Here is an 11,875-nt window from a genome sequence, read left to right as displayed (position 1 = left end):
ACTTGGGGGACTTTTAGTGAAATGAAAAGACAAGAAGTGGAAGAAGTGGAAGAAGTGAAAGTACAGGAAGTACAGGAAGTACAGGGGGGGAGGAAGAGAAGAGAAGAGAAGAGACAGGGACGGGACAACCGGATAACTTACGTTTGGCTGAAAAGGTGAGACACATCGGACATTCTTCATCGGACCCTCGCAGACAGTCCAAAACATATCTGGTGTCACTCTGCTGCTTTCCGATTTCTTTTTATTTTTTTTATTTTTTTTATTCTTTTTATTTTTTTCTCTTTCTTTTCTTTCTATCGAGTCAATATATATATGCTTAAAATGTAGTATTAGTCTATTTAGTGGTATAGTTTACGGAGAATACTATATACTATATAGACTATATAACTAGTTACTAGTATAGTTATATAGACAGTTCAAAAAGGACAGAAACATATTAAACTGTATGTACCAAAAACAAATGATATAGTTACATAGCATCCTACCCCCTTGGTCAGATATGCTTGAAAAAAAAAAAAAAAAAAAAAAAAGAAAAGAAAAGAAGAGAACCATAAATTCATGACATCGGCCGAATCATCAGGGCCAATGGGGGTCTTCACGTCGTAAGTTCGTGTAGGGGCTTTGGGTTAGTACATGTACATGCAGGTAAAAAAAAAAAAGAAAAAGAAAAAGAAAAAGAGAAGAAGAAGAAGCAAGAGGTGACCCCCCTGTCCGGGAAAAAAAACAAAGAAAAACCAAAAAAAAAAAAAAAACGCTGCAGACGTCAAATCTGGCATTTCATGCTGATCCCCGGTCCAAGGCCACTAAATCGCGGATGATCCATTTCCAATGATTTTCCTGATCGCCTCGATCGAAGACCCATTTGTCAACCTTACGTCTCCACTTGTCTTCTTCCGCCCGCTGTCGTCGAATGAATTCTGGACCGACATCAAATTCTTCGGTCATAGGTCCTTCATCGGAGGATTCACCGGCACTTGCATCATCCCCAACTGCTGGGAATTGGTCTTCAATCACTCCAGAATTTCGTCCATTAATCGTGCTGATTCGGTCATCCAAGTCGTCCAGACCGGCAAACACGTCGTCTTCCTCCGCACCTCCAAGAGATGCTCGGAGCCAACACATCCGATGTGGATCGAAGACCATCCCACCAACGGTCTGCACATTCTGCATCGTACCAACATTGGTGATGAGAGCCGGTGCAGGTTTGGGTGATTTGGGAGTGGCATCAAATTCTTGAACCAAATTTTCGTTTCCTTCCCACCGGAAATTGGTAGGGTTGTAACGCATACCCCTCACAGCTGGAAAAAAAAAAAGAACAAAACAGTTAATAAACCGGGAAGAGAATAAAATCATGTAAATAGAAAAGATCGGAAATGTGGCTTACATTTGGCATCCTGCACCCCAGATCCCATGGGCTTGATCAAGTGCGGCTTGGAGGTGGATTTGGAATTCGGTTTACCTTTCCGGCTTTTGATCGTGGTAGACACTGGAGGAATCCTTGAGCTTGGTTGGGATTTCCAGTTGGAGTTGAAGGTCGAAAGAGGATTCGGTTCACGGGCTTTCGAGTTAATAGCCATGGATGCAATGCGTTGTTCCCTTGCATTTCTAGATGCATTTGTATCTCGCGCAAACCTAGGGGTTGGACTGCGCAACTTGGAGGTTGATGGGGAGGTTAAAGATGGAGTAGGTGATTCATCATGTGGGGGATCAATCCGGCTCTGGCTGAGTCTGGCGCGGACGGACCTTGGAGCACCTCGACCGGTGGGGGTTTTGACGAACTTGCTCTCGGCCAGGACCGACGTAGATAGGTCATCGAACGACTCCAACTCCGTTCCATCCCCGAAATTGCGTCTTTTAGCGGGTCGTGTGATGGTACGTTTGGCAGAACCAAGAGAGTCCGCGCTTGGGTCGTCAAACCCAGCACGAAGCGGCTCATTGCGAGTTGGTCGGGAGAGTCGAGAGACTGTCCCCTGCGGACTGAGAAGTCCACCAGAGCTATCTGAATTGGTGCGACGTGATGAGCGATACCCCTTCACACTGGCATGGTGTGATTGGGATTCGGATACACCAGCCGGCATAAATGGCACCTGCGGCCTACGACCCAGCGACCTCGCATCAGTTGCGGGGAGATCCACCGGTGTCTTAGGTCTGGCAGAAGGAAGGCGGACTGGACGATCGACCGGTGGTCGCTGGGAAGCGGTCATTGAAGGCGTCGAGCCTAAGCCACGAAGTGATGGTAGGGATCGCTTGGTCTTCAAACGCCTAACTGAAGGGTTACCCTCGCCACCCTGGGCAATGTCCCGGGAATTGCGAGACCCGAGAAGCCGTCGACCAGAGAGTGTAGGAGTCGGCGATGTCGTATTAGCGTGAGGAGCTGGGAGACTTGAGGTGGACGATTGAGAAGAATGCCCTAGGCGCGATTGGGATGTTCGAAACTTGGAAAGAGGCGCACCACTTTCTGACACGGTCTCAAGGTGGGTTGAATGGGTGCGATCATGGCCAGACAAGCGTGGGATACGAGTCCGTGGAGATCCTGTCGCACTGGTGAACGTGAGTGTTGTTGCAGATCGACGAGTTGGGCTGGATGGCCGTTCTGTCTTGCACTTTATGTTGGGATTTAGAGCGGGTTTTCCAAAGGAGAAAGCCTTCTCATTGTCGATATCAATGCCAGAAAAGAAGTCATCAGCGTCAGAAGGAATATGATCCACCTGACTCTCTTCCGCTTCAACATTCTCAGATTGGGCAGTCTGTCGCTTCTGCAGAGAAGCACTGAAATCAAGGGGACCGTCGGGAATGACGATACCGTCGAGGCCATCGTCTTCACTTTCCGCCGTCAGACAGCTTGAAACGCTGGGGCTGGCGATGGAGATAGAAGAACTGGGAACTGAGCGACCATCCCGTGCGGTACCACCAACTCGTACACCGATACTTCCTTCAGACCACTCAAGATCGAAGTCCTCCAAAGTGGGACTGGAAACGTAGGGATTTGCTTTTCGATGGATTAACTCCAGAGGTTGATGATTGGCGGGAAGCTCAAAATCCTGATTGAAATCGTCATCTGCTTCCTGTTCAATATTGGAACCACTACCAACATTGCCAACATTGCCAATGTTCGATTTCTTCGGAGATCGTGGAGTTGGGGCTTTGAGGGTTGGGATATCTCGAGTTTCCAGACTATCATTGTCATCTTGGAAGGTGTCAAATGGTCGCAAGGTAGATTGCAAACGCGCCGAGAATTCGTCGTCCCAAGATGGTGAGGCCGTGGATTTCACTGGACTGGTAGCAGCGGAGCTCAAATTTCGAAGGGAGTCGGGAAACACTGTTTCTCGAGGAAGTTTGAGCCGTAACAGGGTTTCAGGGCCCGGGAGCTCAACGTCTTCTGACCAGTCATCAACAAAAGTTTGTTTCGTCTTTCGAGTTGATAAGCGCTTGATCGTGCCCCCAATAAGAGCTGACTTGGGGATATCTGGAGGAATGGGGATTCCTGCAGTCTTGGCCGAAGCAATGGCTTCTTCTTTCGCAAATTCATCGTTGTCATAAAGTGGTACCTGCCAGTCTTCGTCGCCCACATTAGAGTCAATATCCGAGCGAGCAGAACGTCGAGAGGAGATAGAATCTCGGTGCCCGGAGGGCCGAAATGACGAGTTTGTTATGGACCCCGCGCTGGATGCGGTGCGAAAGTGGATATCCTCGCTGAATTGCAAGTCGTTGTCATCATCCCAGCATTCAATCGGCTCGTCGGTACCCGGTCGTAGGTGGATTGGTAAAGATTCCATGATCGGCGAAGCGAATTGGTTGAAGGCGTACAGAGAACACGGAGGTCATGGGATGGTTACAGGCGTCCAAAAGTAGTTGTGTTTAAGTGGCAGACTCAGTGCTTTGCGACACTGGTGAGGGTTCAGGGGGTGCGAACATGAGCGTCATTCCGTGTCGGGTGGTAGGGACGAAAGATAGGAGTGAGTGAGAAGCACGGTTTCACTGTTGATCGTAGCGTGACAAGTGAGCTAGGATATCGCAAGGCAGGTGGTTGGGGGTAATCAGCTCAATAAAGGCTTTGCTCTGGAGTCGATTTCGCCGAGTTAGATCAAGCGGGCGACCTGATAAATGCCAGGTCCTCATCCATAAACATTCACTAGAAGAGGACACTTTAGCATTGAGCATGCCAAGACACTTTATTCCGACCGCTGATATCAGGGGGAATTCAAGGAATTAAAAGAACTTGATTGAGAAGACGAAGAAGAGACAGGGGAAAAAAAGACGTCTCGGTTGTGGCTGGATCTCAGATTCCTCGTGGAGGAGAGGAAGAACGTGACGGGGGGAGTGCCGTACTGGTAATGTATCTCCAGAGTTATTTTACACATAAGTAACGAAACCTTATTGTCCACTCAGTACGGGATATTTATGGGGATGGTACTGTTTGTATAATGTATAAGTAGGGTATCTACAAGAGGTTCCAAGTGATATTGAAGAACTGTTTAACTAACTAGACATATACATGTATTACTTGTTAACTAGTTAGTTAACAATTATCTACATGATGCTTAGAGTTTCATACATATATAATATACATAGCTATGGTATTGATATGGTATGTAAATTTCGCACCGTTCTAAAATGTGGAGACCCAGTAACTATCTGCTATACATAACGCAGTATGGAGTAAGTATGTATTCCATAACTCCGTACTGTACCTCGTATTGTTAAATCCACTTGAGTTCTGTTGCCTTGGGATATGACTTATGTTAGTTACCTACTTGCTTTGAAATATACATGTAGGCAATTAATCCCAATAGCAATACTCTCTCTCTCTCTCTCTCTCTCTCTTCTTTCTCTATAACCTTTACACCCCCTCCTCCTCTGTTCTTCTCACCTGACCTTTACCTGAGTCTTCATTCCAAATATGCCAGCTTCTGTTTCAACAGACCCTCGAATCTTGCGGTTTCCTAGATCTGACGAGACTGGGTCTTTTGTACTCGTCCATGTCTCATGTACCGGCCCTGGGCCGCTTGATCTGAGCTTAACGGCTACCGAGGGGGAATCCCCCTATGTTAGCTTCGGTGGGTCGTCACAGAATGAAGTTTGGAAGTCATGAGCTCATGTCGCGCAGTGAAACAAACACGCCTGAAAGACCTTCAAGCAAAGAATTATCAAGGATCGAATGATGAATGGGTTAAAACTGTGTCTCTCATTTTGGGACAATGTTCTGCTCCTCCTGATGAGCCGGATTGGGCCACCGGTCTTGAGGCTTCGGCCAGTATATCGGGTTCTGATGAAGACAACAAGGAAATTGTGATCACGATACGGAAGCGAGTGCAGACCATCACGGTTCGTATTCCACGCTGCCATATTATATGTATATTATATTCCTACTAACACTAATATAGCAACGTCTGGGTGCTTTTACCCTCAAGCAAGACGATGAACAAGCCGTCGAGCTGTTTGAATGGACAGGAATCACTGCGGCCAGAGCTCACGCGTTAGAGGAACAAGTTTCCAGCCTGACTGGCCGTTATCGCCTTGCCGAAGACACCATACATAGGTTGAATGAACAGCTTGAGGAGCTGATGCATGCGAAAATCGAACATGAGAATCGACTGGTGGCCAATTTTGTGCAGGTCTTGAATGAGAAAAAGCTCAAAATCCGCAACCAGCAACGTCTTCTGGCATCAGCTACTGTGGATGCTACTAAAGGTAGTTCGCATAAACAGAGAAGCCTGGATATCCTGACTGACTGAATATCAATAGTCTCAGAGATACAAGCTAGCATTCCCGAAGAGTCACACGGAACCGCTGAGAAATTCCATTCGGCAAAGAGAAGTGCTCGGAAGATGAGCGACACAGACGACTCTGATGGGTTCGAACAAATGGACATTGATCCAATAAAGACTGGTCGAGGTACCTCCAATAGTCAAGATACTGATGATGAAGAGCCTTCGACCCCTCATGCTTTAGACGACGAACAAAACAATAGCACGACGGACGACGGTTCGTCACAGGATGAATCCGCCCAACTAAAGCGAGTCTCCCCAGCGAGAGATACCGCGCCGCCTCAAAGAGAATTGCCATTTGCTACAAGGACCGGCGGGCCTATCAAGAGGACTGCTCCAACCCAGCCCAGCGAAGATGCCGAAGAAACTGCGGGAGAGACGGATGATGATGAGCTCTAAACTGGCCACCCGGAACGAGGTGAGGTGGATAACGTAGCTCGACACGGTGAGGCGCAGTTCCATCTTATGTGCGGAGGGGCGCCTGACCGACCAACGAGTTTGGAGTTCCTCTTGACTCCATAGGCCTGTATATAGATATATATACCCAAGCAATGTTGACTCCTTCATCTTGCAATACACCCATAGATGGATCTCTCTCTGGGGTTGTCTTTCGTCCTGTCCTGTTCTTGTCGTTGGGATATCCCCCCCCCCTCGAGAGTCATTTTGGCCCAGTACGGTCTCACTTCTTCTACCATACGATTGAATGCTCAACTATACTTTCCCGTTCGAAAGCTACTATGTACCAAATTATGAAAGTAGCACAGATTCATCATCTCCGACGCCCATGGACTCGAAATTTTGGGTGTTTAGTCTTTTATGTACAAGGCAACCACTACCGATTAATCCCAGGCGACACCGGAGAATGGCGAAGAGGTCAACAGGAACCGGAAGGGTGTTCAAGATGATAGGGAAAGACACAGAGGATGGAAAGGAAACAGTACATCAAGAGGGAAATTTAAGATGTGGTACAATAAAAACGCCTGCAACCATTAGAGAAACACAGAATGAGGTCAAAATAGACCCCGATCTAGCCATACAAAGCCTGAGGAGACATTTCTCCTGCGGCCATGAAGTTGGTCTCAGGGTTTCCAGTGGCCTTGGCAGCAGAGGCGCGGGCCATGGTGGGCGAACTAAAGCAGAGTTAGCAATGCAAATAGATTAAGGCTAAAAATGATGGAATGGGGTATTCACCTTCTGGAGATAGCGTCAGTGAAGAAGAAGTCCTCGATCACCTTCTTGAACGGAGCCCCAGTAGCTGGAGATCCCTTGTTCTGGTCCACAAGTTGGACCTTGCTCAACGAGCCAACCGAGATCGGCTCAATAACGTCGTAGCGACGCATGACCGGGCTGATCTCCTCCATGCGGTCGCGAAGAGCCTCAATATCATCATAAGGCAGAGGAGCACCGAGGAATTCGCTAGTGGCACGGATGATCTTCCAGTCATCCCGAGCTGCACCGGGGAGAGAAGTGGCAGCACGGGTGACTTGCACGCGGCCTTCTGTGTTGATGTATGTGCCAGACTTCTCGGTGTATGCAGCGCCGGGGAGAACGACATCAGCGAGTTGAGCACCGCGATCACCGTGGTGTCCCTGGTAGACGACAAAGGCATCCTTCGGGATCTCGCTTTGGGCAATCTCGTCTGCACCCAAAAGCCACACCATCTTGGGGGTAGTTTGAGCAACCTGGGAAGATGGTGCAGTGAAGCCAACTTCATAGGCACCAGCCCGAGACGCCGCACGCTGTAGGACATTGTAGCCCTGCCACTCAGGGGTAATGAAGTTGCCTGCATTCTTCTCCACGAAGCCACCGACAGCCTCGAAGATTGCCTTGGCATCAGGGTGCTCTGCAGCAGCGCTCCCGACAATAATCATTGGCCGTTTGGCTCCGGCAAGCTTCTTGCCAAATTCTCCAGACAACGCGGATTTCAAGGAGGAGACATCACTGCCCAAATGGTTCAAGTCAAATGTGCTCTCAAACTCCTCACCGACAAGTCCAACCTCAAGATCAGATCTAATGTACTGCTTGCGGATGCGAGCATTAAGAACTGCGGCTTCGTGACGAGGGTTTGTTGCAACCAAGAGGATGGCATCTGCCTCCTCGATTCCATAGATCTTGGAATTGAACAGGTAGTTGGAACGGACATCAATACCATGAGCAATGGGGGCACCACCTCCAGGTTGATCCAGGGCAAAGTTGTCAGAGCCAAGCTTGTTTGCCAGGTCCTTCATGGCAACGAGCGACTCAGTATCAACCAAGTGTCCAGCAACGGCCTTAAATTCGTTGGCCTGTGGCTGCAGCTTCTGGTGAGCCGATGATATCTCCGTTAGAGCCTGTTCCCAAGTGGCAGGAACGAATTTGCCCTCCCGGCGAATGAGCGGCGTGGTGAGCCGTTGGGTCTTCAACCCATCGCACGCGAACCGCGACTTGTCATTGATCCATTCCTCGTTAATATCGTCATTCAATCGCGGGACAACCCGCATCACCTCCAGACCTCTGCTATCAATCCGGATGTTAGAACCAAGCGCGTCAAGGACATCGATCGATTCGGTGTGCTTGAGCTCCCATGGACGTGCCCGGAAAGCATAAGGCTTCGAAGTTAGTGCACCGACAGGGCAGAGGTCAATGACATTGCCTGAGAGTTCTGAGTTGAGGTTTTGCTCGAGGTAGGTTCCAATCTGCATGTCGTTTCCGCGACCGGTAGTTCCCAGTTCCGGGGCACCGGCGACGTCGTTCATGAATCGGACACAGCGGGTGCAGTGAATGCATCGATTCATTGAGGTCTTGACCAATGGTCCGATGTTCTTATCCTCCACAGCACGCTTCCCACCGGTTTCATGGAATCGACCCCGATCAGCACCGTAACGCATCGACTGGTCTTGGAGATCACACTCTCCTCCTTGGTCGCAGACAGGGCAATCGAGGGGGTGATTGGCGAGAAGGAACTCCATGACACCCTCTCTTGCCTTGTGAACCAGTGGTGAATTCGTCTTTACCACCATACCGGGTTGTACCGGCCAAGCACACGAGGCCACCGGCTTTGGCGCACGTTCGACTTCGACGAGGCACATACGACCTATATTTTAGGTTAGTATACATGCATCAATGGCATGGGATGAGGGAGTATGGGTTGCACGTACAGTTTCCTGCAACCAAAAGTTTTCTTAAGGGACTGCTGTTAGCAAAAAAACAATGTGTTACTGGACCAAAGGCACATACTCGTGGTAACAATATCTAGTGCACGTTAGTACTGCAAGCAAGTTGGACTCATGAAGCCTTGTCATACCTGGGAACCGTTGCGCCTGCCTGCTCACAGGCCTGGATAAGAGCCGAGCCAGCTTTGGGGAGAGGATGTGAGTGACGGTTCAATGAGTTATCCCGAGGGGGTCTTTACCTTCTACTGACACCTTTTTGCCATCTAGAGAAACGAGTCATCAGTTATCGATCGATTTGGATGGACTAGATCAATGTTAGACTTACCAATGGTGAGTTCCACCTCGGCCGCGCGAGGGGCTGTCGTCGCGAAGGTCCGGGGGGTGACCTTAGGAACCCGGAGGGACCGGGCGGCCGCACGAAACAGCTGCGGCCGCATCATTGGAAGGAGAACAGAGATATGAGGGTGGGGGATAAAGTGGAGGAGAGCGAGGGAGTGAGATCCGGGTGACGGTTGGGAGTTCAGAGAGCACTTTGCATCGGAATCTGCGGTTCTACGGTTACATAATGAGAATGCTGACCATCACCTCGCTGACTAAGGACAACGGTAAATGGGCTCACGGGGATTGGCTCGATTGACTCGGTTAAGCGGATAAACCTCAGCTCCGGGTTTCTTTAAAAGCCACCGTCTCTTCCCCCTGATTCTCCCTTTTTTCTTCTTCAATTAAATTGTTTCAGGGCATCATTTATTGTAGGAGGCAGGCAATTTCCCTGTTCCTATTTCCTCTACAGCATGTCCCAAGAGCAGAATTGCACCGTAGCTGGAGCTGTCAAGGGTTCGCCTAATTATGACTTTGTTCCTTACCAACGGTAGCTACATCCCGAGATCATTTTCCTTAATATAGATATTTTTTTTAAAAAAAAATCTTGTATATTTTTCAATATAATCCTTCTATTCATCCTATTACAGTCTGGAATTCTCCCATAAATCTTGCTAGATCACATCTATTAAAATTTCGGGTGGCAATCTGGACTATGGTGTATATCCTATGTGCAACGAAAGTACTATAACTATCTGGGGTGACTGTGTCCTAGGCAGTATACACCACAACAAGAGGAAAGGATAGTAACGTAAAGGCTCTTCCGAGCAGCACATCGCTACCATGATATCATACACCGAACTAATAAAATACAAATGCTAGGCTGCAGCTTGAGAATCACTAACCTGCCAAGTGGATTCTTGTTTGGTCCCTGGTAACCAAGTACGAGAAACACTGGCTCCTCTTGGTCGAGCATGTCCAGGCCCATCGTCCTCCTTCTTGGAGTTGTTTGCTGCAGCATGGGAATTGTTGGGGGCACCTTCAAAGGGCCTCCCCGCGGGGAAGGCATAACCATTAGAATCCCATGGCTTGCTTGAGTGCCGCACATTCATTGGGAGAATGGACTGTTCGGCACGGAAATGATCCGTATTTGCCTTTTGGTCAGCTACATCGTCATGGCTATTGCGATCGTAAAGGTAGAGGCCCACGAAAGTGAGGCCAATGCCAAATGCTTGAATCGAGGTGGTCGAGCTCCCAAACCATATAATCGCTACCACGATCACAAACACACGCTTGACCAATGATGCAACTGAATAGGACACAGGAGAAACCATTGACAGCAACACAAAGGCCAGGATGTTTTGGGCAAAGTGTGAGACCCCGTTAAACACGAACTCAAGGGAAAGGGCCCCGTGGTCCAATGAGCCTTGCTTACCCGATAGCGATATCACACCATCATGAATGAAATCAGATACTAGCGGGTAACCCTCAGTGACAAACCAAATAGGCAGAGTGAGGAAAAAGGCCAACCCGGAGCAATAGCAAAGCAAGTTGAGTTTGTCCAACTTCCGCCGCCCCAGATTTTGCCCGTCTGATTCTGCACGGTCTACCTCGTTGAACAGCTTCTTCGAGAATATGTTCTGCGAGACAAACACAATAGCTGCACCAAACGCGCAAAAAATACCGAAGAAATTTGTAGACACTCCGGTCGAGCATGCAAGCATCACACCCAGAGTCAGAGGGATAAGAGATAAGTAGGTCGCCCGGGCATATCGAATGCGAAACAGGATTCGGTATGCTAGAACGGTGAAGAGAGGTGAAAGGCCCTTGATGGTGTGGACTAAAGATACGGGGATTTGTGCAGTGGCCATAGAGCTCAGAATGTGACCAGCCAATTGAAATACTGCGAGGGGCAAGGCCGTGGAAATCACATCCCGGGATGGGTAGCGAATTCCATGTTGAAGGATCGGGATGATTTGTTTCAACCGAGGTATAACTGTGGAGAGGTACACCAATAGCAAACACCAAAAGGAGACAAATGCAAACTGAATCATCGTCAATGTGATCGGCATCGGAAGGGCGTTTAATATCGATTTTGAGGATGTGTTTGTGAGGGCCGAGGTCAGATACCAAACGAGGCAGAGAGCCTTGGAGACAATGTGTTAGCGAGCGCCGTTGTTGAAGGGGGTTTCTTCTAGGTGTGGACTTCTCAAAACACGAATCAACATACAGTGAGTCGGTAAGAGACTGGGGCGCGAAGTGCTTCGGCCAATTCATGAGCATTGGCACTCATACTGCCATTGCGTGTTCTGATTGTCGTGATAGCTTCGCTGATACTCTTTCGTGGGCGGAGTTTGGGATTTCGTAATGTTCCGTTCCCATACTCTCGCGAGTAAAGGTTTGCTTTCCGGGGTTCCCAGAGCTCGTTTGGGGCATATTTCACCGAGGCGCTTCGGGTTGGACGAGTGGACCCCGCGACGGTGTCGAGGGTGTCTTCGTAAGGCGGAAATTTGTCTATCGGGCTGCTCGTTGATTGAGGAACGGAGGATTTGGTTGGGATTTGCAATTCGGCCTGGCGCATGGAGGCGCGTCGCCCATGACCGGTAACTGTGGTTGTAGCCATCTTCCACGACCCGG

General features: G+C 49.0%; 4 protein-coding genes across 4 annotated transcripts; 1 reads left to right on the top strand and 3 right to left on the bottom strand.

Annotated features, from left to right (window-relative positions):
* Positions 1–777: 777 nt before the first annotated feature.
* Positions 778–3,776, bottom strand: N7516_009228 (putative cytokinesis regulator (Byr4); the record flags this gene model as incomplete). The annotated part of the gene is made up of 2 exons (XM_057221947.1): positions 778–1,298; positions 1,385–3,776. 2 exons carry the CDS (start codon positions 3,774–3,776, stop codon positions 778–780), a joined length of 2,913 nt encoding a protein of 970 aa, XP_057072219.1.
* Positions 3,777–4,900: 1,124 nt separating this feature from the next.
* Positions 4,901–6,167, top strand: N7516_009227 (uncharacterized protein; the record flags this gene model as incomplete). The annotated part of the gene is made up of 4 exons (XM_057221946.1): positions 4,901–5,057; positions 5,108–5,325; positions 5,385–5,691; positions 5,746–6,167. 4 exons carry the CDS (start codon positions 4,901–4,903, stop codon positions 6,165–6,167), a joined length of 1,104 nt encoding a protein of 367 aa, XP_057072218.1.
* Positions 6,168–6,795: 628 nt separating this feature from the next.
* N7516_009226 (putative NADH-ubiquinone oxidoreductase, subunit G) lies at positions 6,796–9,360 on the bottom strand (the record flags this gene model as incomplete). The annotated part of the gene is made up of 7 exons (XM_057221945.1): positions 6,796–6,898; positions 6,960–8,841; positions 8,906–8,928; positions 8,985–8,999; positions 9,052–9,103; positions 9,160–9,183; positions 9,246–9,360. The coding sequence occupies 7 exons, from the start codon at positions 9,358–9,360 to the stop codon at positions 6,796–6,798; spliced, it is 2,214 nt and encodes a 737-aa protein (XP_057072217.1).
* Positions 9,361–10,116: 756 nt separating this feature from the next.
* On the bottom strand, positions 10,117–11,861 carry N7516_009225 (putative ER to Golgi transport protein (Sly41); the record flags this gene model as incomplete). Its single annotated transcript, XM_057221944.1, has 2 exons — positions 10,117–11,385; positions 11,469–11,861. The coding sequence occupies 2 exons, from the start codon at positions 11,859–11,861 to the stop codon at positions 10,117–10,119; spliced, it is 1,662 nt and encodes a 553-aa protein (XP_057072216.1).
* Positions 11,862–11,875: the final 14 nt, after the last annotated feature.

This window comes from Penicillium verrucosum (genome assembly GCF_028828655.1).
Source record: "Penicillium verrucosum strain IBT 35672 chromosome Unknown utg000003l_segment0_segment0, whole genome shotgun sequence".
NCBI classification, from domain to species: Eukaryota; Fungi; Ascomycota; class Eurotiomycetes; order Eurotiales; family Aspergillaceae; genus Penicillium; species Penicillium verrucosum.
The sequence above is the reverse complement of the archived record's forward strand: the minus strand, read 5'-3'. Positions and strand labels throughout refer to the sequence as shown.